This window comes from Aphelocoma coerulescens, chromosome 3 (genome assembly GCF_041296385.1).
Source record: "Aphelocoma coerulescens isolate FSJ_1873_10779 chromosome 3, UR_Acoe_1.0, whole genome shotgun sequence".
Lineage (NCBI taxonomy): Eukaryota > Metazoa > Chordata > Aves > Passeriformes > Corvidae > Aphelocoma > Aphelocoma coerulescens.
In genome coordinates this window covers 46,493,257-46,515,674 of record NC_091016.1, presented here as the reverse complement: position 1 = coordinate 46,515,674, position 22,418 = coordinate 46,493,257, and the positions used below count along the sequence as shown (strand labels likewise).

The window sequence follows — 22,418 nt, the reverse complement described above, 5'->3', positions numbered from 1 at the left end:
TCTTTTTTATGACATTTCTGAGCCTCCACCTAACTCATGGAAACCTCTTATATCTAAAGAATTTCAGGTTGGGAGTTCCATAGCTTCACACCACACACACTACATGAAGAATCATTTTGGTTTGTTCTAAATTGGTCACCAGGTAACTTGAACTTAAGGTAAGTTGACCTTAATTTCTTAATAACACTCCATTTTTTTAATTTTATTTTTTAATATTCTCTTGACTATAAGCTTGTTTACTGAGAGTGGTATTCATACATGATGAATTTAGGACAGAGTTCCTTTCATCAGATAGGTACTGATCTAGTGAGGTGCCACTGACTAAAACATAGCTTCTTCCAGTTAACAATTCTGGACAAACTTCCACAGTGTCTTGACTTAATAGACTGCAAATCATGCAAGTCCTGGAAGATACACCACAGTTCTTACTTTCACAAGCTATACAGAAAAGAAGGAAGAAGAATTTACACTTCACTTACCCCTTCTTTCAGCTGTATCAATAAACAGTGAAGAAAAATAGCCCAGATCAGCCTCTGCAATTTCCTTATAATTGGGAGCAAACACCTGCACCTCAGTTGCCTATTAGCTCATGTGAGATAAAAAGAGGAGGAAAGGACCCTCTATTTTCTTTCAGAAGGAGGAATGAAATATAATCTTTTTGTGGAAGGAGAAGACAGAGGTATTCCCTATCATCCACATATAAGTACAGAGTAAGTTAAACAGTTTCATATGGTAGGCCTAGCAAATAGCATCTACTTCATTCCTGGAAATACCAAAACTTTTATTTCTAAAAAAGTAATGAGTCAACAAAATCAGTTAATTTTGGACTATTACTTTTCATTTATTTTTGGGGCTTTAGTTCTTAAATGTCAAATATCGTGATTTATTATAGTTTTATACTCAAATTCACAGAGCACAGATCTCATGAAAATATGTTGAAAATACATTTTATTTTTCTCGCAATACAATCAAAACTGAAGATATATTTAGATTGGGTCTAATGCCTTGCTAAGCTATGTACCTGCCTACACTTGCGCTTTCCCTATTATTCATCTGAATTCACTGTAGAAAAGCCTGGTCAAGAGAATTTATGGGCTACTTCAGGCTGAAATTTGGAAAAAAGCATGTGTGGTATATTCATTAATCAATGAGAGTAATTTTTACAGTCTTGTTTTGTGCTAGATACTGAAATTAGATCTTTTAGGGGGAAATCTTCCAATTCATAAGGAAACCTACAGAAATTTTTTAAGTTCAGCCTACTGATTTCACTCATAAGCTTTCATCCCACAATCTCTGGAAAGCCACAGCTGTCATCAGAAAAAACTTGCATTTGTGGAATTCCACATTATTGCACGTTTCTAAGTAAAACAAAGTCAGAGATGTACATGTATTTAAAGGGATCTAAAATGTAAATTTCATTTGTGCCTCCAAGTCAGTCTCTGAACACGCATTTTTTAATCTGATTTGAATCTTATACTTACTAAAGAGTGAGTATAAGGTATTATATAGTAATGCAAACAGAAAGTACAACAGGAAGGAGTCCTGCAGAGAACTATTAAAATGCCATGAATTTAATGAAAACCCTCTTTTGAAAGCTTGTGAGGAATTAATTTCTTTTCATCTATATGGCCACAAGTCAGTAACAGAAATTTTAAAGTCAGTAACTTTGTAGATAATTGAAAATAAGTAGAGATATATTTACTAAAGAAAAATATTTTAAAGATTAATTTGGCAAAAGCAATATACATGATGTTGATTTCAGCTGGTGACTGTGGTGTAAATGTATTCACGGTATATAGAACTCATAGTACCAGTTATTAAAGACTGAAACTGGTAAGATCTGCACTACAAAGAAAACACATACTTAACTGTAGATATAAATTAGTTCTAAATTTCTCTATAATAAAGGCTGCTAAGTGTGCAGCAATAACTTCAAACTTCACTGTTTGGCTCAATATTATCTAACTTGAAATTCTTCTTCAACATGGAGTTCTCTCAACCCTCAAATTAATTAGTTTGATCTCTACTTTTATTTTTAATCTTTCCTAAACCTTCTGGTAGCAGCAAATTGCTTGTGGAGAGCACAGAATGGAATAAAGCAGCTGGACTAAACGAATGTGTTGGAGGGGAGGAAAAACCTTTGCAGTTTATTAATGTATTCAAAAGACTGTTGCAAAACTTTACAATTTAATTATTGGAAGATTATAGAACTGCTTCACTGCTTCTGTACTGTGTTAAATAAACTGTACGTGCAAGGAGTAATAAATGAAATTGTTAATTTCAGTGCATCCTTAGGGAATAGTAAGAGGGGGAGTTTACATTATTTAGAGCTCCAAATGGATTTGAGTTTATATACAGTAATAAATCTTAACTACATTGTTAATTAACCCTGCCTCAAGCCCCTTTTTGCCTTAGGAGTTGAAAGACACAGTGTCTGTTAGGATAACTCACCATTCATATTCTTAAAGATGCTTAGGACTGGGAGAATTTGCCGATAATAGGGCACCAAGGCCTCCCCCACCATTTCAGCTGACACCACCAGGTGCTGGAGGACTTTCAGTGTGGTGCAGAGGATCTGTCGGTTACGAAGGTTCAGTGCATCTGTGATGCAAAAAGAACAACAGGCAGAAAGCAGAATTAATTTCTAAAATGTAGAGGGAGGGGGAGGAGTCCTCTAATGGACAAATTTAATTAAACTATACTCTGTCGGGAATTGTAAGTGGGCCTTTATTAGCCCAGCTTAGAAAGATCCCAAAGATGGATTGCAGTCCTGATGTTATAAAACACTGCCTTGTCTGATTGTTATTTGTTCCCACAATTTGTGCTGACTCTTCAGTAACCCAAAGAATGCAGCTCATTATTCTCTCATGCTGCCTGTATAATACTGGTGTGGTCCAAACAAATGAAAAATAAATGTTCAGTAAGTACCATTTGGGGCCAATGGAACTGTACAACTGCAAGACAACCTGCAAAGGTTGACAACAGATGCATTCTAGTGCAACAATTGGTGTTTGTATGTTTGTACTTATTTATTTCATGATCATTTTATTCATTCAACTGACAATTCCTACTATTCTGAGAATCAGTACAATGAAGCAAATGTTTATAGAAAAAAAACCCCACAAACAAACCTTGTAGGCTTTTTTCAAAAGAAAAACATTCTAGGGGGAAAAAAAGATTTTGTCTAGCCTACTTAAATTTTTCTCTTAGCTTTCAGTGTCATGCTTCTAATCTTATGACACTAAGACATTTCATAAAAACCTCTTGTTTCTCCTCTTTTAATTTTACTAAAAGCAAGTACTTTGCATTCTCTCTTTTAATTAAAAATGAGTCATGCTTGAAATAAGTTTTTTTTTTCCTTGCAAAATCCATCTATTTATAAAAGCATTTCTGAAATTATGCAGCTGGATAAATTTGTTAGCAGTTGTCAAATTTGGTATGCTCTTATATATTGGTCTGCCCACCAGTGTTCTGCCCACTTACATAGACTTCGATATCATTGCACTGGGACAGAACTGAAAAAGATAAGCTCATCTTCATTACTATGTTTTATAAACACAGAAATATATAAACATGTGATTCGAGACACCGTAACAAAGTATATGCATTTAGAAAAAATTGTAGCAAAGAACACAAAAAAAAATTGAAGAGGAGTTACTAATAACTTCTTCAAGAACTGCCTCTTCAAAACAAAGTAAAAGGATTGACGATATCTCTCTACTCATTGCAGAGGTGCTGGAGCTTGATGATCTTTAAAGGCCTCTTGTAACCTGAACCATTCTACGATTCTACAATTCTGTAATTCAGTATTTCCAATGCTGAGTTTTACCAGAGCACAGAAATGCTGTTTCATAGGGAATGAAGAAGCATTTTCACAAAGGAGCAGTGTCAGTTTTTCCATCTCTTTAAGCAAATGCACTGTAACCCACCTGCTTCTGCTTCTTATCACATGCCTGCTGAGTGTTAAAAATTAGAGCTAGATTTCCAAAGCAAAGGCAGAGCAGATTGGTTGTGTGAATAGACAGAGAAAATTCTCAAAAATCAACTATTAAATTATTATTTACTTCCCTTCATGCCTCTTTACATGCTTGTGAACAGCATACTGAACCTACTGTTAGAAAACAGAAAGCCCAAGGTATAAGGGTACTATTACACATCATCCAAGTTAAAGGAGTAGCGTAAATGAAAATACAGACTGAATTCCATACTTCCCATTTTCTAGTCCCTATTGTAGTCACCAGGCTGCACTTAATTTCATATTGTCTCTGAGCAAAAATAATGTGTGGACAGGAAACCCAACAACGCAGCATGCTCACACAAAGTTCCAGCAAAGAGGCTGGCTATTCCAAATTATGCTTTTGAGGATAGATGTTGTAAGGCTGCTTTAGCAAAGAGAGACCCCCAGGTACAATTTTAAAGACTGGGTCCAAGTCTCAGGTAGGAAAATACTCTGTCAGAGAGAAACAGGCATTATTCATTTTCATGAAAGAGTGACTGGAAGAGGAAGTTTTGGGGTTCCAACATATAGATTTATTCACTACTAACTTGTCATGCACATAAATAATAGCTAACTGAACTAATAGAGAAATTATCACTAACACTGGTAATTTTCAGTACAATTTCAGCATGAATGTTTTTATTCAATTTTATGCATTATTACAAATTAGCAAAATTAATTATTCATACACACACCAATAATTAATTAAGAGATATTTCATTGACAGAAATCACTGCTTCTTAATCCTTAACAAAAAAATTGTACCCAGTCCCAGGAATAGTACTTCTGGACTATAGAAGCTGCCCCAGAGGATGAAAAACCTTATTTTTAGGCATGCAGAGTATGTCATATAAGTGGAAATGGCTGTCCAAATACTCCTAAGAAGAACTTTTGGATGGATCCCATCTGATGCTATAGACTTGTCTCTGTCCAAGTGGAGCAGGAGGTACCTAACCATTTCTCATTGGATTATGGTGGCTTCATTCTGCTCCCCATCCCTATCTCCAGCTCAGGGGTATTCTGAGTATTCTGACAATACCTGGTCTTGCAACTAAAGATGGAGGCCATACCAGGGGAGGAAGCTTTCTTTTCACATCTTTAACTCCTGCAGGCCCCAGGGAGGCATCAGACTTTCCCAAGAAGTGGGTCCAGTCTGCATATTGAGCCTTCTGTTAGCTGCTGATGGGACCCTCTTATTAAAATGACCAGTTGTTTTTTATTTATGGAAGCAGTTTTGACGCAGGGCACAGGTCAACTTAACCTTTGTGACATCTTCATGCTAGATGAACCATTATCCTTGTTGTTGCTTGGTACCACTTGCAGATCCTTATTGTATAAGAGCACCTGGGAAGCTGAGGCAGCCCCAGAGGAGATGCGCTTGTCGTGCCAGCAAAGAAGCTTGTCACCTTTGCCCCCTATCCCTTGGGGAATTCTGTTTTTCCAGGCAGAGAAAGGACAGGGAACCAGTACGTCTGCCTGTTGGGCCTGTCTCAGAGAAGACAGGGTACAATTTCAGTAGTCTCTCTCTCGCTCTCCTTGATACACCTCAGCCTACCCACCTCCTCCTGGAGCTCTGTCACTAATCTAAGGAGTTCCTCTGCCTGGGTGCACCTCCCACAGCTGTGCTCGCTGCTGCCTGGTACTGGTATAAGAGTAGGGCACACACTGCAGCCTGCAGAGGTATGGATGCAGATGGATATGGTAGAATCAAACAGACTGAGAATTTGAGCCTGAATCCCTTCAAATTGCAGAAATTGGCAGTGTGTGTTAGCAAAATACTTGTAAATATGAAAAGAAAGATCATTTTGACTACAGAACTGTTGTTCTTAAATATTTGGGCTGCAGCATGCGTAACAGTCAACCAGCTCCTGGCTTGATTATATTAGGCACTTTATAAACATTCAATTAGAGACAGTCCCTGCCCCAAAAAGGTATGTTCCAGTACATTGGAAAACATCAGTGATATCTAGAGATTAACAGAAATTGAAGAAAGTACTAGTATCCTTGCACAGGAATAAAGCAGGCCATTTAGAAATCCTGGTGCAGTACAGCTACATAGCCCAGATGAAGGAAAGATGAATAATACCCAAAGTATTCCAATTTAGAAAACATTCTAGGCTGTTGCCTCTTAGTCTGGAAGTCTGCTCTAAGACATGGATCTTCACAATAACAGCAAAGTGAACAACTGGTTTGCTTCTCAGTTAAAGATACTTTTCTGCTCCCTAAAGGGTTTTGAGAGGACTTACCTCCCTCAGTGGTACATATTTCTCTTTGGTCATTTAGACTACTGTAACATTCTCTTAAGCAACAAAAAACTCCAGCCCAATAAATTTACTCTGTTGCTTGGTAGTTTTGATGTTTTCTACTTTAATGATATAAACTAGAAGATTTTGCTTCTGATTTAAAATACACTTTTCCAAGAAATCCTCCAGCTTAAATAATTGCTCAATTGAAGTATATAATGAAGTATTTTTCATTCAAACATACATTATTTTGTATTGCTATAGCCTTTCCAAACAATTATTTTCTGAAGTTCATCGTAACTTTCTTAAATAAAAGAGACTTCTACAATGATAGCAGATTAAATATCTGATTTAAAAGCTCAGTATCTGAGTTAGTTATGTTTTTACCATTCAAAGCCAAAGATAATTATGAAATTTGAAAGCATATTTAAAACACCATAGTGCTGTTTATTAAAGCTTGTTAACAATGAAACAATATAAAATACCAATTCATTGACTTCAGTGAATGTTAATCCACCATATTTTTAATTTCTGATAAATTTTATTGGAAATTCATGTAAATTGATGTAAATTTAATGTTTCTTTTGTTAATTTCCATTAAGAGCAGAATCTTAAGATATATGCCACTTTTTTGCTTATCCATTTAGCTAATGTTTGCATATAAACCAATAGAAGTAATTATTTTAAAACATTTAAGTCTTTTTCTTGAGTAACACTTCTAACATCTGAAAGAAAAGATCTAGAAGTTATGTGAGTTGAGATATATATATATATATATATATATTTTTTTTTTTTTTTTTTTAATGTGGCAGTTTGGAAAATCCTATCTCAATCCCAGATATTGTCTATAATAGAAGCCAGAGTTCTCATCTGATAAATAATATTGATAGATTTTACAAGCCAGGAAATATGACAGCATTTCTCCCAGTACCCAGTGTATCTTTTTCATGACACAATGTATTTCCACAGAAGAGATCCAATCAGAACATGCTCTCCCAGACAGCACATTGATATCCTGAGCTTTACAGAATCAAATCAGTTTCCCTAAATTTCCATCTCTTCTCTAAATACTAACTTTAGATTTTGGTAGTTACATAAAAAGTTATGTTGATAATTTAATTCTCTTCAACTTCTTTTTCAAGTACACCTGTGAATCTATGCTTAGAATTTCACCAATGGTTTCCATTTTCTATTTAGGTCTCACAACCCAACATTAAAACCAATTTAGTTTGCATTCATATCTCTCACTCAATTGGCAAATGAGGCAACAGTTTTAGAAAATTCTTTGCCTGAAGCAGAACAAGATACATAGAATAGGAATCCTGTGGGGTAACAAGCACTCAGGATAAAAATGCTTGACTGTTGTGATCTACATAATCTTGTTGATCAAGGTCTTTTAAATTCACAGAGCCAGGTTTAAAGAACTCCTAACATGAAGGATTCTCACAATGCAATTGATTAAAGTGATACATACTTCTCTTAGAAAATTTTGTCCAAAATTTCCAAAGTGTATAATAATTAACTACCTGCACTTAGATAATAGTATTATGCTAAATTTACAGAACAGTAATGAAGGCTGTTACCAAACAAAGTGTTTCAAACAAGAGTGAATAAAAACCAGAACAAGAACCTTGTGTTCTGTGCTTTTTAGAAGTCCAGTAAGAGCCTGATCCAAATAACAGTATAGATGTTACAAATTTCTTTCTGTACAACTGAAAGAGTGATGTGTTACAGTGAAATGATGGGAAGGAGGAATAGGGGGCAAGGCATGCCAATTTTGTCATCAAAGACCTTTTTTTATAAAGCCAAAGTCTAAGGCACAGAAAAGGCTAAGATCCATAAGTGAAACATTGATGCTTGCAAGAAACATGATCTAGCAGAATGTGGATGAGAAAGTCAGTGGCTTTTTTCAGCTTGAGTTGTGCTTGTAATTGTAGCATTTTACTAGATCAGCTCCTATAAAGCTTGTACTTTATTAACATTTTTGGACCTGGTTTAATGATATAGTATAAAGAACACTTAGAGGAGAGTCCCAAAAACCTGCTCAGTAACTATGCCAGTCTACAGTTTCCATCCATTCCTAGATGTACATTCATACCTCTGTGCTAAGATACTAAAACTGCACTGAGTACCCACCCTCCTGATGAAAACAGGTCTCTTATCAATGAAATGTGATGCCATTTATAAAAAAGATCAAAGACCAGTAGTACTGGCATCTGTACTGCAAAACTTAATATAGCATTCTAAATGTGCTATGTTTGAAGAAGAATAATGTGGACAAGAAAAACCTGATAATAAAGTTTTCTTAGACTTTCAAAAGGTATTTGATTAAGTCCATCACTGAGCTGCTGTGGCTTCCATATAAATAAATAATGACTTAGAAACTTAGGGCAACAGTAAATGATCACAGAGGAGGATATCATTAGTAGGGGCTAGAAAGAATCTGAGCTGAAGTTCATGTTTTCCACTAGATCCATAGGTGACTGGGAAGAGTTTTTACTGGTGATAACAAAGATTTCTGATGATACCAAGTTATTCCAGATGCCAAAGACAAGGACTGACTCTAAAGAGCTTCAAAAGGACTTTAGAGTACAGAACAACTGGGTGATAAAATTGCAGATGAAATTGATTACTACTAAATGCTATATATTAATAAATTTATAAATTCAGGAGAGACTAGCTCTAACTCCAACTTTGAAAGTCAGAGATGTTAACTGCAGATTTCACTTTCCAAACATGGACAAGATTTATCTTTATTGAGTAAGAAACACAGTTTATCCTCACAGACAAGAGTAAATAGCAGTAATAAAGAATCTACTTCCTATACCATTTGAAAATACCTGAAATGACCAGTTTTGAGCAGAAGACTAACATAAATCTAACTGCAACTACTCGTACTGCTTGATGAAACCTCCAGGGGAAATGCTTTAGTATTTGAATATCACAACAATTAAAAAAAAAAAAAAAAAAATCAGAGACCTTTGCTTTCTTTAAAAGCATTTTAAGTCTATAAAAGCAAGCTTGTTTTCTTTTCTCTTTCAGTCTGTGATCTTAATAACCAGAACTGGTTCTCAAGAGCAACAGCCAGCCAGGAGGAAAATTACAATTACATAAGAGTTTTAACTTTCTATCAGTGATAGAAATCAACCTACACCATTTGCAGCAAGAAAATGACTACAGACCAGAAAACCAAATTTATTCCATAAAAATATTGCAACACTTTGTGAAAGGAAGTATTTTACAGTCATTAAATACTCCTAAATACAGTGAAGATATGTGAGAAATACAACTGTGCTTAGAACAACTGCTAGCAACAGATTCAACTTTACATATCTAAATGCAAAACTGATACTGATTTGACATTAAATGGGAATTAACTACACTGTAGTCCAAGACAACATTTTACATGCAAATAGAATGTGAACAATAAGAAAACAGAAATCAGTTTAATTTGGAAATTTATTAAACATTAACAAGGACTCTGTAGGTGACACTGAATGAGGAATGCTGTATTCATTTCTCTAGATCTGACTCACAAAAAAATCGGTTTCCTTAATGAAACACTTTCAACAAAGTTTAAGGTATCCTTGATTTATTGTATCACAGAAGTTACTTTCAACAGCATGGTAAAAGCCTCAAAAACAAAAACTTCAGTGTTCCTTAGGATGGAGATTATTCCTTTTGGGCTCAAGCAGAAGAGCTAGTCTGCTGACTGGAACTGTGTAGAAAGAATACTTCCTTCTAAGTTACAAGTGCAAAGATGTGAGCTTTTCTGGCTTTTAGGACTGAATTCAGATTATCTACATATCTGTTTTAGGATTCACAGCATGGAAGAGAAAAGATTCTGGCAAGTGGGTGATCCAAGATACTTAAGTGTTTAATTTCACATTATTATCTTTATTAGCAAAGCTATATGAAGATCTTCCTATTGATCATTTCTACCCATTCACTCCAATGCCTGTGCTATCATGTACTGTTCCTTCATTTGTGCATTTATGAACTAGACCATTGAAATGATCTGACTTTCAAAGTAATGCCACTCTAGAAATATTTTGGATTTGTTTTAGATTTGGGTTCTATGGCTTTTTTTTTTTTTTTTTTTTTTTTAATACATCTAGATGAGAAATTCACTGAATTGCTCCACAAACAATTGCATTAGCAAAAGTCAGAGTGTGGGAGCTGGAACAATTGGTGACTTTATGTGTGAAGGGGTTGAAAACTCCTACAACTACATTGCCAGCAAAGCAAATGTGAATGATAGCATGCTCACTGCCCCTGAAAGGAGAGGAGGTGCTTCCATACACTGTGTTGCATGTCCCTGATGTTACTGCTAGAAATAATAGACAAAGGTGTAGAAACTTCTGGCTCCCTCAGTGTCTATGTCTGCACGTGTGTCTCATGCAGAGAACATCGGGGAACCCTGCGGTCAGGAATCTGGGACAAGCCTAACGAAAGCAAGCAAAAGGACTTCTGGCTTTTCTGATCTGACATTAATTATGGCAATTGTAATATTAAAAGCAATAATTTGCCCCAAAAATGAATATCAAAAGGAATTTTACATTCCTATAATGACCACACAGAAAAACATGGAAATGCTAGACAGATTCCTCAGTTTCCTAAAAATAAGGGAACTCTCATGTAACCTACAGATATCTTTGCTTGTTCCCCCAGTGGGCTGTGTCTGGGTTCTGTTCAGCTCTCTGCCACCAATGTAGCCTGTGATGTGGGTAAAATTAGCCTCCTTCTTCTGCTTTTTTATCTGTCTGCAATATGAAAATAACAATAGGAAACTTTTTGGAAAAGCAGATCTTTGGCTTGTGCTGTGCATCAGAACTTTCATGATACTGCTGCAAAGTCCTTTGCTACTTGCTATATTTCTCAGTTTATATTTCTTTGCTGAGGTTTAAATAACAGTGGGTTTGCCTACATCTTCTGTGAAAGGGAGCAAAAAGCCCTACACCTTAAGTAATTCAGTTTTCTGGTTTTGTATTTTATTTATTTTTAGTTGGATTCCTTACAAGTTTGACATATTTAGGTAATTTGTTACTTCTAAGTTTTATGTCATGCAATGACTATATTTATAAACTATTTTATGTTTTTACAGTGCAAGATACAATATATTTTTAATTTATATTTTGAGAAATCAAAATGTATTTTGAACATTTTTCTCTCTGAGAAATTGATGCATCCAGCCTGAGGGATTTTTTTCTTCCTCTGAATTTCCAGTAAAAATATTCCTTGCAGTGTGAAAAACAAAAAAAAAAGAAAGTATTTTGCAACTAAAGATCATTCTTTATTATTTTGATCCTATTTCAGGTATTTTAGAAGAGAAACCAGGCCTGTAAATTTCAATTGTCTTTTTTTTGGTTTAACCAGAAAAAAAATTGTTGAAAGGATTTGGGCTTACAATAACCCAGAGATGGATTAAATAATATAATTTTCATCTTTAATGATATAGTGTTTAAGTGTGTGAACTTTAAGTAAGGATGGCTGGAAGACAAATTTCTCCTTAAATCATTAAAATATAATACAGAATTTTAATATTTAATTTAAAATGTTTTTAGAGAACATTTAGGTCTTTACTAATATATTCCTTTGATGAACATGCAGGAGAGAAAACTGCTTTTAAAAGCATTCTATCTGTAGAGTTGTTTTTCTGTCTTTCTTTTAGCCTTTTCCCCTCGATCATATATATTACCTTGGCTACCAATCAATTGATTCACTCTTTCACAGTTGAAATATGGTAGTGATATAGAAGAAGACTGGTTAATCAGAAATAACTCACCCATTGGGACACTTTAGAGACAGTAATCTGTGTAAAACATAGCTGAGTTTATTGTGGATGCAGCTGAGTCACAGAAATGTATAGCTATGGCTATGCTGCTGTATTACACAGTCATACCAAATTTAAAACCCCTTAAAAGTATACATTTTCAAACTCCTGGAGATGGTGGTGTCTTTTAATATTAGTACTGCTTCAAGTAGGAAGAAGCCTTTATCATTGATAATACTTAGACTCTTCACATATTAAAGCTGATACAGAAGCCTTTTTAAAATAAAAAATAAGCACTTTAGTATAAAATAAAGCAGAACCAACAACTAAATTTAGCTAGCAAATTCCTGAATGTGTTCCAGCACCATAAATTATGACTTAAGACTACATATCAAACCCACAGAAATACCCTTACCTAGCAGTCTCCTTCTAATTCTAAATGCTGTGTAACAGCTAAAACTTCCAGGTAATTATATCTAAGCTAGATTCTGGTCTCAGCGAAACTTTTAAATCCTAACTGAATAGATGCTGTCATAAACTTGCAGTCTTTTCTGAAGAAATTATTTCAGCTTTCAAAAAAAATGATACTACTGTAGATATATTTGGGTGGCATTGGAAATACAATTCAAAAGAAATTATATCATTCCTCTCTTTATGTGTTTCCCTTATAGAGAGGAAAAAATGGTAACATTGTTTTCATAACCTTTCTCAAGCATCACAGAGTAAACATTCTGAATATTATATATTCCTTTTGACATTTTCAAAACTACAGTAAGATAGACATAGTGACATCTATAATCAATCTTTTTAAATTGATAAAAAATTGAATGAAAAAACCACAATTCTGACCCTTCCCACACTATTGTTTCAGTATTAGGCTCCAAACTACATTCACTTCCCCTTTTACAAAACTGTATTTAAAGCTGAACTGTCTCATGGACAGGACAAAGGACAGCAATGATACCATCAATGATTAAAAGAGAAACCAAATTTAACAAACATGAGCACCTATCAGTATAGGTGTACCACATAGATTTAAGAATCACAGTATCTAACTAGAGAAGGATGATGGCTCAGAGTAATAGCTCTTCAAGGTACTGACCTAAAGAAACAGGAAAGGACAAATACATCTGAAAGACTAGGTGGTTCAAGAAACTAAAGTTTTAGTGGTAGTACACTTGAAGTTTAGCAGTTTTGCATTTGTATTAAAATAATTTATTACTTAAAAATCTTTTATACAAAAAATCTATGTTTAAATATACAAAACCTTCAAAAGTAATATTTTTAAAATGCCATCTGTTGATTTCTCCTGTCATTTTAGATGAACTGGTCTGTACAGTAGAGGATTTACATAATAAATATACAAAACCAGCTAAGAAAATGTCACTTCACATTTCCAAAGACCAAGAGCCCCCTTGTAATAAGGAAAACACTAACCAGAGAGTCTATTCTTCTGAAATACTGCACATATCAGGGTATTGAGGGCATAAGCTTTCTGGCCTTATATCTTAAAATTTACTCACATTTACTATAATCTTCATGTGATGTTCAGGCTGTCATGTCTTACAGCTTAATTAGCAACTTTTCAAAATTTTAGATCATATAAATACAAATTATGGATTTTTCTCCTACATGTTTACCTACCTTTTATTGGGATAATGAGCTGAGGAACAACAGGAAGAATCTTGCTTCCACCATGCTCCAGCATGTCATGGACTCCTTGACGAGCAAAAAACTCATATGGAAATTCAGTTTCACAAAGCCCATCAAAGAACAAAGGCAGAAAGTAATGATAGTCCAGATTTTCAATCTCTGCCTGAAAATACAAAATAAATAGATAAATGCAATTTTTCAGTACTAATACAATGTGATCAGGCCAACAGATAATTCATGCCACATATAGAGGCATGTTTAGTAAATATAATTCATTTTTTACCACTGCAGAATATATTGAATCCCAAATATGGTTTATGACAAGATATACTAAAATACAGAAATATTAGATCTAAATAAGAGAATAAAATTAATATAGTCCCATATATTTTTGATAAGACAGTACCAGATTCTGATATTCTTGCTTACACACTTTACTTTGCAATAGGAATCAAACCAGTAATTTTAAGAAAAATTTAAAAACTTGGACACTGAAAACAACAAATAAGAGAAAGAATCCTGTAAGCAACAAAATATCCAGTACAGGACAAATATTGATATTTGTACCTAATTCCTTAATTTTTAGAACATTGACCTAATTTATTTCCTATTAATTTCGAGAGCATAATTATAAAGAAATTCCATGGTTCTCTACTGTGAAAAAAAGGTAGAGAAACTATGTACCTATTTTTAATAATAATCTCCTTCCAATCCTAAACTACAAAGTATACTAAACTTAGCACACTATGGAGGGATTTTGCACTCTAGTTCTCTTCCCTTTTCCTCCTTTTATCCATTAGGACTCTACCACAGACACTCAGGCTAGCCAGGGAGAATCAGAAGTGTGTTTATGGCCTGTCAAAGCTCTGAATACAGCTGAGAAGTGACTCAACAGCAATGCATTTTCTCTGAACAGAATAAGATCCTTAAAATCACTTGGAGACAAATCCATCTCCTTATGAACGCACTTCCATCTTTAAAACAGTGCTTAGATGCTACCCTGTTTTTCCAGTGAGATTAGGTAATATCCAGGTAAGATTCTTCACACGTAACAAGCTTTGTCACATAGGCCAAACTGAAGCTCCAAATGTACTAAACAAAATTTGTCAGGTTAAGCAAAAAAAAAAAACAAAACTACCCATTGATTTCAGAACAGAAATCACATTCTCATTTGAACTGTGGAAGTCTGAACTAAAGCAACCAAGAACTGAACTTTACAGTTCTTGGGTAAATCCCACAGTCAGGAAGTAGCACACAGACATTCTCTGTTTGAGGCCATGGTTCATTTTCCTCCTTGCTTGACTCTGAGTAGATCTGAGTCCTGGTCTTGCACACCTTAGCTACTGACTTCAATCTTTTATGTTGAAACAGATCAATCCATGATAAATCAAAATTAACTGGAACTGATACTTGAAAGTAAGTATTATACACTTGCTGTGAGCATCTCACTATTGGCAGACATAGTGCCAATGACATACTAACACAGTCTCACACGCACTGATTGTTAATCTCTCATGGGAGATTAAAAGGGCAATTGCATAACACCTATTCACCAATGTGAATGAAGTCAAGTCCCAGTAGTGGATCATGCAGAAGAAGGAACAAAGGAAACCCGTATTTCCTGTTTTCTCAACATCATATATTATTTGCTTGTCTGTAATTTTTTTCTCATTGGCCTTTTGCTTCACAAGAAAAAATGTCTTTATCAGATGCCTTTGGAGTTAGTATGAGCCCAGGGAAACAGCCTCAAGTTGCTCCAAGGAAGGTTTAGATTAGTTATTAGGAAAAATTTCTTCACAGAAAGGGTTGTAAAGCACTGGAACAGACTGTCCAAGGAAGTGGGGGAGTTATCATCCATGAAAGTGTTCAGAAAATGTGTGGCTATAGCACTTGAGAGCACGGTTTAGTGGTGAACATGGTGGTGGTGCTGGGTTGACAGTTGAACTTTAGGGTCTTTTCCAACCTTAATGAGCCTATGATTATATAATTCTATAAATATGCCAGGGTCAATTTGTGAGAAAGTTGAAAAAAAAAGATATAACAAAAATAAATTAAATAATTTGATTATTAAGAAATAAAATAACAAGAATTAATAGACATTTAAATTCCTAAATTGATGGGGTTTGTATTTCTTGAGGACATTCAGCATGCTAGTAGCAATACTTGTGAGATGACAAAAGAAGTCTCCCCCAAAGGTCTCTGAGAACAGAAGACAGCATTACAGCAATTACAAAATTCTGGTGACAAGCCTAAAACAGAGGCAAAATTGTTCATTACAGAAGGAAAGCGGTATCAGGTAAGAAGAGACCAGGAGGTCAAAAAATCATTGACAAAAAAGCAGGACCAAGAAGAAGCAATTTTTTTCATGTTCTCTGTCAACAGGACAATAAAACTTCCTTTAATATTTCTTTTTAATGCTTAATTTGTAATTTATAATATTATTAGATTTTTGTTATTTAATGTTCTAGTTTCAGAAAATCAAAACCAAAACTTTTCACAGCTACTTGTGTCTGGCAAAAGCTTTAGATGTTGAAGAGAGATACAATTAATAATATGTGGGCTTGTTTTTTTAAATGAGAGGTGTTTCAAAAGGCAAAACACCTTTACCACACTATGTCTTATTGAGATGGGGTTTGGAATGTATTCCTTAAATGGGTATTTGATAATCCTTTCAAAATTACAAACTATTTCTGTGGTAAAAAATATCCTTAATACATATCAACATTAGGTTACTGATTCAGGATTTGCAACTATTTTGCTCCAAACACACACAGTAGAATGTCTAATTTTTTTCTCCCACTATTCATTAATAACTCATCTAACTGCATCTACCAGTTATTGTTCTCAAAGATTTGATTCTTCTGATACTCCATGCCATTTTTTTCAGCTTTTTTTTTGTGCTTGAAATATGCTTTTTCTTTTAAGGGAGAAGGCTTCTTGTCAATGTTTTTCAGCAATAATAACTAGTGAATAAAAGATATTATCCTTATCTATCAACTCTGCATTATGGTTACACATTACATATACATAGGAATGATATATCAGCTTTATGAATATGATTTCAGGGTTTAAAAACAACTCTGATTTTTACACACAGCACAAAAGATTTATTGAGAAAAATCTTTTACTAAATATACATATGACAAGCTGTAGATGATAAAGTATTTGTGTGTACTTGTCTCTTCTCAATTAGTTTCAAATCCCTAAGTGGTTGGCAACTGGCACGGTTCTGAAAAGGATTCTGATTTCTAACTTATTTCTTGAAGTGTCAGCTGTCCAAGCACACAGACAATTTTTACTTAGCTTTTTTTTGCTCTATAATAACTCCCACAATATGGAAGCCAGAAATATTTTGTCTTACATTCTATGGTGTGAAACCCTTTCCTTCTGTGTTTACTATTTAGCTTTTAAAAGTGACTATTATACAGTTGTTCAGAGAAAATTGTGATTTTTCTGTTTACGCCTACAAAATCCTTTTGTTTTTTATATCCACCCACAAAAAATGCTGATTAATGCTCAAATTCTTGGCAAAACTTGTCCACATCTGACAATAATACTGTAGATATGGATTTTAAGAAGAAATCTCACAATAATTATTATGAACTTCTGTTCATAATAGTTCAAACTAGTAGTTTGTAAATTTTGCAGACATAGCCCCTGAACTTTCAGTAAATAGGCACTAATAAAAATTAATATACAATATATGATTAAGTAATAAAAGCAACCATAGTATGAGTAAAATCTGTTTCTTGAAACTTCCAGGCTCCTTATGTTCTAAAAGCTCCCTAGGTGAAACACAATATACACTTAGTAAGTGTAGTTTTATCGTTACGTACAACTAATGTACAGGATGGGAGGAAACTAATGGCAGTATCACAGTCAATTCGTCCAGGAGAAAATCTGTTCCTATGAAGCAGCCCAGAATGAGTAGCAAGTCTGCTTAGACAAGTCAAAATCAGATAAAGATTCTATGCTGACAATAGAAAAATTAGCTTTGTGGCTAATCTGATAGATAAAAAACCCAAACCATTTGAGAGAACTTAAGATATAGAAGAACTTTGACAATAATGGTATCATTTACCTTACTTAAAGAATCTTATTTAAAATAATCTAGTAAACTATAAGACAAACTCAAATTTTAGAAGGTAGTGTTTAAGCCACATTATTTAATTTTCCATCTCATTTCACACAACTGGTTACATAATACTGTGTCTTTGCTCTGATTACCCAAAAATTGGATTTGATCTCCCAGAAACATTATATATAACTGTGTATGTACTCATTTAATGTCTTTGTCTAAGGCATTAAAATTAATTATAGTAAAAGAAATTCTGGAATTCCTGGGTTGATAAGGACAAATGGGAGTTTTTTGTAAGGATTATAAAGATTTTGTAAGGATTCTTTGATCATATAATAGAAAGATTTACTTTCATGTCTGTTTTGTAGTTTAATGAAAGGAGAAAAACAGAAACATTTTTGAGCAGTCTCAGTTTTGAACTTCCTTTACACTTTTTCTGCCAAGATTTCTTTCAACCTTTCTTTTTTTTCTTCCAATAGCCTGTACAAATAGTCAAGATGAAGCCTATGTGTTTCACAGCTCTTGGTTTCTTGCTTTCAATATATTTGATGCATAATGGCATGTTAGTTTTAATCTTCACTATGGAGCGAGTAATGCTCACTAGTATTTTCCAGACTTGACTAGATGGATTTTTCAATATGGTAATTTTGCTTATGGCTCAAAACACAATTTTGTCCCTACAAGTTTTCTAGCAAGAAAATATTCTCCTTTTAGTCTGCTGTATTTCACCTTCCAGTAGGGTCATACTACAAAGATTTCCTGTTGAAAGAGCTTTAGTCTAAGTTATTACCTGTGTCTTATTTAAAAAAGAAAATAAAAAAGACAGTTCTGACTATATTTTCCATTCTGAAATGAAATGCTAAAATACTTATCTTAAAACAAGTGGGAGATTATCAGACTTGAAGAGAAATCGATAATGGCAAGGGACCTAATAGAAATCTTTTAACTCAAACTGTATTTAGAGCCTTTTTAACATATTCTGTGGATATTTAACTTCCCACAAGAAGTTAAATAACAAAAGAAAATATTTGCCTCCTATGGATAAATTAAGAGAAGAAATAATAAGAAATGTCATTGGAGTGTTACTGTACTGGCTACCTGAATTCAGCTTTGAAATAACTCCTCATGCAAAAATTAAACCCAAACCCTCAAAATCTAAAAATACAGAAATGTACATAATGATTTTGAACTTACTGCATTTCCTGCTACCTCCATGATAGTTACAAAAGTAAAACAGTTACTTGGGAAGACAAACCCCATCATTCCAAATGCCCCACTTCCTCCTTCTTCTCTCCCCACTTTATATGCTGAGCACAGTGTCACATGGTCTGGAATGTTCCTTTGGTCAGCTTGGGTCACCTGTCCTGGCTGTGTCTCCTCCCAACCTCCCACTCACCCCCAGTCCCTCACCAGTGTGGTGGAAAAGCAGGAAAGGCCTTGGCTCTGTGCAAGCCCTGCTCAGCAATCACAAAAACACCTCGATGTTATCAACCCTGTGCTCAGCATGAATCCAAAATACAGCCCCATACCAGCCACTGTGAAGTTAATTAACTCTACCCCAGCTGAAACCAGCATGATAGGATAACCAAAACATTCTCCTTTCAGTTGCCACAGCTGAAGGTGACAATCGAATCTTACTGGGGTTACTGAGGTGAGGAAAATTAATAGTCAACAAGAAGGTCATATTATTCCCTAAATAACCAGAGGATGAATGACTGGCTCAGAAATGGAGGCAAGGAGAAGGAAGATATGAATTTGTGTAAAATCATCTCCTGTTAGAGAGAGAGTAAAAAACCCAGCCTGAAATCTTGTCCTATAAATGTAACTTAAGAATTGATTTTTATTAAAGAAATGTGAATCTCTAAGTCGGTGAGCTATGCCATTCAGAAGATAATCTAGCACATTTCTGGGAGGAGGGGATTTTAATCCTGCATTTTCATAAATCATTTTAATTGTACTGCTGGGATTTAAATTTTTAAAATATACAGCTCACTGATAATACAGAGCAAGCAAGTCTTGCCAAATATAGAGGAGGGTCAGTGTATCACCCAGGAAAAAAGCAGGATGATAATAAACCCTTGGATTATGGGATATAGGCCTTAAAGTACGATATGCAATATTGAAGTGACAGATTAACAGCAAGACTTCTGCTACAGTATAGGAGTTCATTACTGTGACACAGAAATAGTGTGACAGGAAATAGAGTTGAGCCAACTAATTAATCATTATGAGCCACCAATATGTTGCAGCTATGAAAAGGCTAAATATTATTTAAAATGTATGAGCTATTTCCAGTACAGATAGGAAAGCATTAAGGCTACTACACAAGGCAGTCATGAGACCCCACCTGTCATAATCATCAATTTGCCCTAATAGAAAAAATATAAAATTTATTCTCATTGATCCCTCATTGGAAATGACAGGGACAAACTGATATATAGGAATACACTGAACTGAAAAGAAAATAAGTGCTAACTTGCTCTTATTTATTTGGATTCTGATCATATTAGATTAGCTGAGTCAACTGATTTCTAAAAAAGCATGTAAAATATACCATTCTTTCAATACAGCAAATAGTTGTACACTACCCTTCAAGGACTGCTTCCTTTTAATTGATGGGAAGCATTATAAATAGAAGATTAAGTACCCTGAGAAAAGAGCTCTGTAAACACGACTCTGACAAATGTGGAACATTCCTGAGATTTGTTCATGTGAAGGAAGCAATGGACCACACGATAACCTCAGTGGCAGACAAAAGTATTTCTGCTACTTCAGGATGTATGACTATCTAGTTACAATCCTCTTGCTCTTCAAAGGATTGCTGACACATTTTCAGATACTCAGTTGTTCTCCTTTTTCTTTACATGATTTATTAATATGTTTTATGTATTTCACAAGCACAGTAATGTAAAACTTTAGATTAAGACAGAGAAGCATTACTTCTCTACATTTTGTTAATCTCTCATATTTGCAATTTCTTAATATGAGCTTTACATGATATACAAAGATAAATTTCACAATTTAAAGCCATGTGATATTATATGTATTATATACACCTACTCTGAGAGGGGAATGGGAATTAGGGTCTCCACTGGGGTCCATGGCCCAGTGGTAGATTAAGTTCTACCCTCAGGTGCAACATCTAAGAACTCCTCCCAGATGCACTTAGGCACCAGCAAGAAGCAGAGGGCAAGCTCTGGTCATTTACTACAGAACACGCAGGGGATTATCATTGTGAAGAAGAAATGTTCAGTTTTGCAGACACTTTTTATCAGACACCAGTGGACAACTCTTCTCTGACAGGGAAAGAAAAGATGCTAAGACTGTCCCAGGCAAGGGAGGAGGCTAGGCAGAGCCCTGTCTAAGGCTGAGTTTGAAGGTAGAAGGATTATATGGAGTTGGTTGCAAGACTCTCCCAATACCTTCTGAGCAAAATATACTGATCTTCATTTATTTTCTTCGTGCAGTATGAAGTTCATTTTAAACTTCATCAGAAGAAGAGTGAACCAGTTTGTTCATCCCCACAAAACACATAAAATGCAGTACGTCAGTGAAGAACTAATTTGAAATTGTCTTCTTGGAAATAAATACTCTTTTGCTCAAAGAAGGTTTGCTACCATTTTAATAAGATTAAGCTTAACACTACATGTTATTTTTAAAGAATTGTGAAGGTAAATCAGGAGAAAGTAAACTTATTGTATCCCCTTAGTGAAACCAGTGGCTAAATTATTGGGGTTTTTTATTTTTTGACATTCTTTTCCTTTCTCTTTGCCAATTATTCATGCATAGCTATTTGCCAAATTAACTTGAAATTATTTGGTTTTAATAAAAATAACACAAAGTTAAAGAAGAGCACTGGGAAAAAGGCACATATAAAAAGTGTCTGTAGGAAAAGTTAAATACAACTCTGAAGATTTACTTTCTATTAATAATTAAACTATAGCATAAAATACCACAAAACCTTCTACAATGTAATGCACAACTAGAATTGTCCATGCATCCAATTTTTTTCATGTTTGACATATAAATGTAATGAAAACCTGGCAGTTTTATGGTGTTGGAAATTGTGGAAGCTTATAAAACATGTAATTAAACATTTTCATTTGTATTTTTACACACAATTTTTAAAAAATATATAACAGAAATGACAAAACCAAATAAGAATAGTGATTTTTCTATACTAAGAGCATTCTATGATACAGTTCCTATTAGCTTCTGACTCTTGACATTTACCTCATGTATGAAAATGACACTCCTCCCCAAGAAAGAGCCATGTCTGAACATTTCCACATAACCATCCAGAATCCAGAAAGATACTATAACACAGTGGGACAATTGCCATGAATGCTGTATATCTAGGCCAGGAACTCTTGCATCTTACCAACCAAGAAGTTATGCAGTCAAATCTCCCTGAAACAAGTTGGAGAAAGCAGGACCACAACATGTCATTCTTCACTAACTTCAGAACCAGTACAGAGGAAAACCAAAATGTTCTCACTGCCTCCAAGTGTGATTGAGAAAGAGCATGGACCAAGAGCAGTTTTGAAGCAGATGACTGTCTTAAAAAGATGAGGTCAACCACCAGAAATCCTTTGTCCCATGGCTTCCCAGAGTCCTGGGAGATGGCTCAGAAGTTACTCCATATTTTCAGGCATAACCTGGTGGAATGAAATA

The 22,418-nt window shown here is 34.6% G+C and overlaps 1 protein-coding gene and 1 long non-coding RNA gene across 11 annotated transcripts in view; one reads left to right on the top strand and one right to left on the bottom strand.

Annotated features, from left to right (window-relative positions):
- PACRG (parkin coregulated) overlaps positions 1–22,418 on the bottom strand; it is a 223,342-nt gene that overhangs the window by 91,246 nt on the left and 109,678 nt on the right. For 9 of the 10 annotated variants that reach the window (XM_069010103.1, XM_069010105.1, XM_069010111.1 and 6 more), the window contains 2 exons: positions 13,658–13,829; positions 2,452–2,601 (listed from right to left, as the gene is read on the bottom strand). In XM_069010103.1, coding sequence (XP_068866204.1) covers positions 2,452–2,601; positions 13,658–13,829 — 322 coding nt within the window. The remainder of the gene's footprint in view (positions 1–2,451; positions 2,602–13,657; positions 13,830–22,418) is intronic. The other variant, XM_069010108.1, reaches the window with a different exon arrangement.
- Positions 643–20,379, top strand: LOC138108042 (uncharacterized). Its single transcript, XR_011149833.1, has 3 exons — positions 643–710; positions 19,350–19,395; positions 20,315–20,379. It is a non-coding gene; the product is annotated as an uncharacterized lncRNA (long non-coding RNA).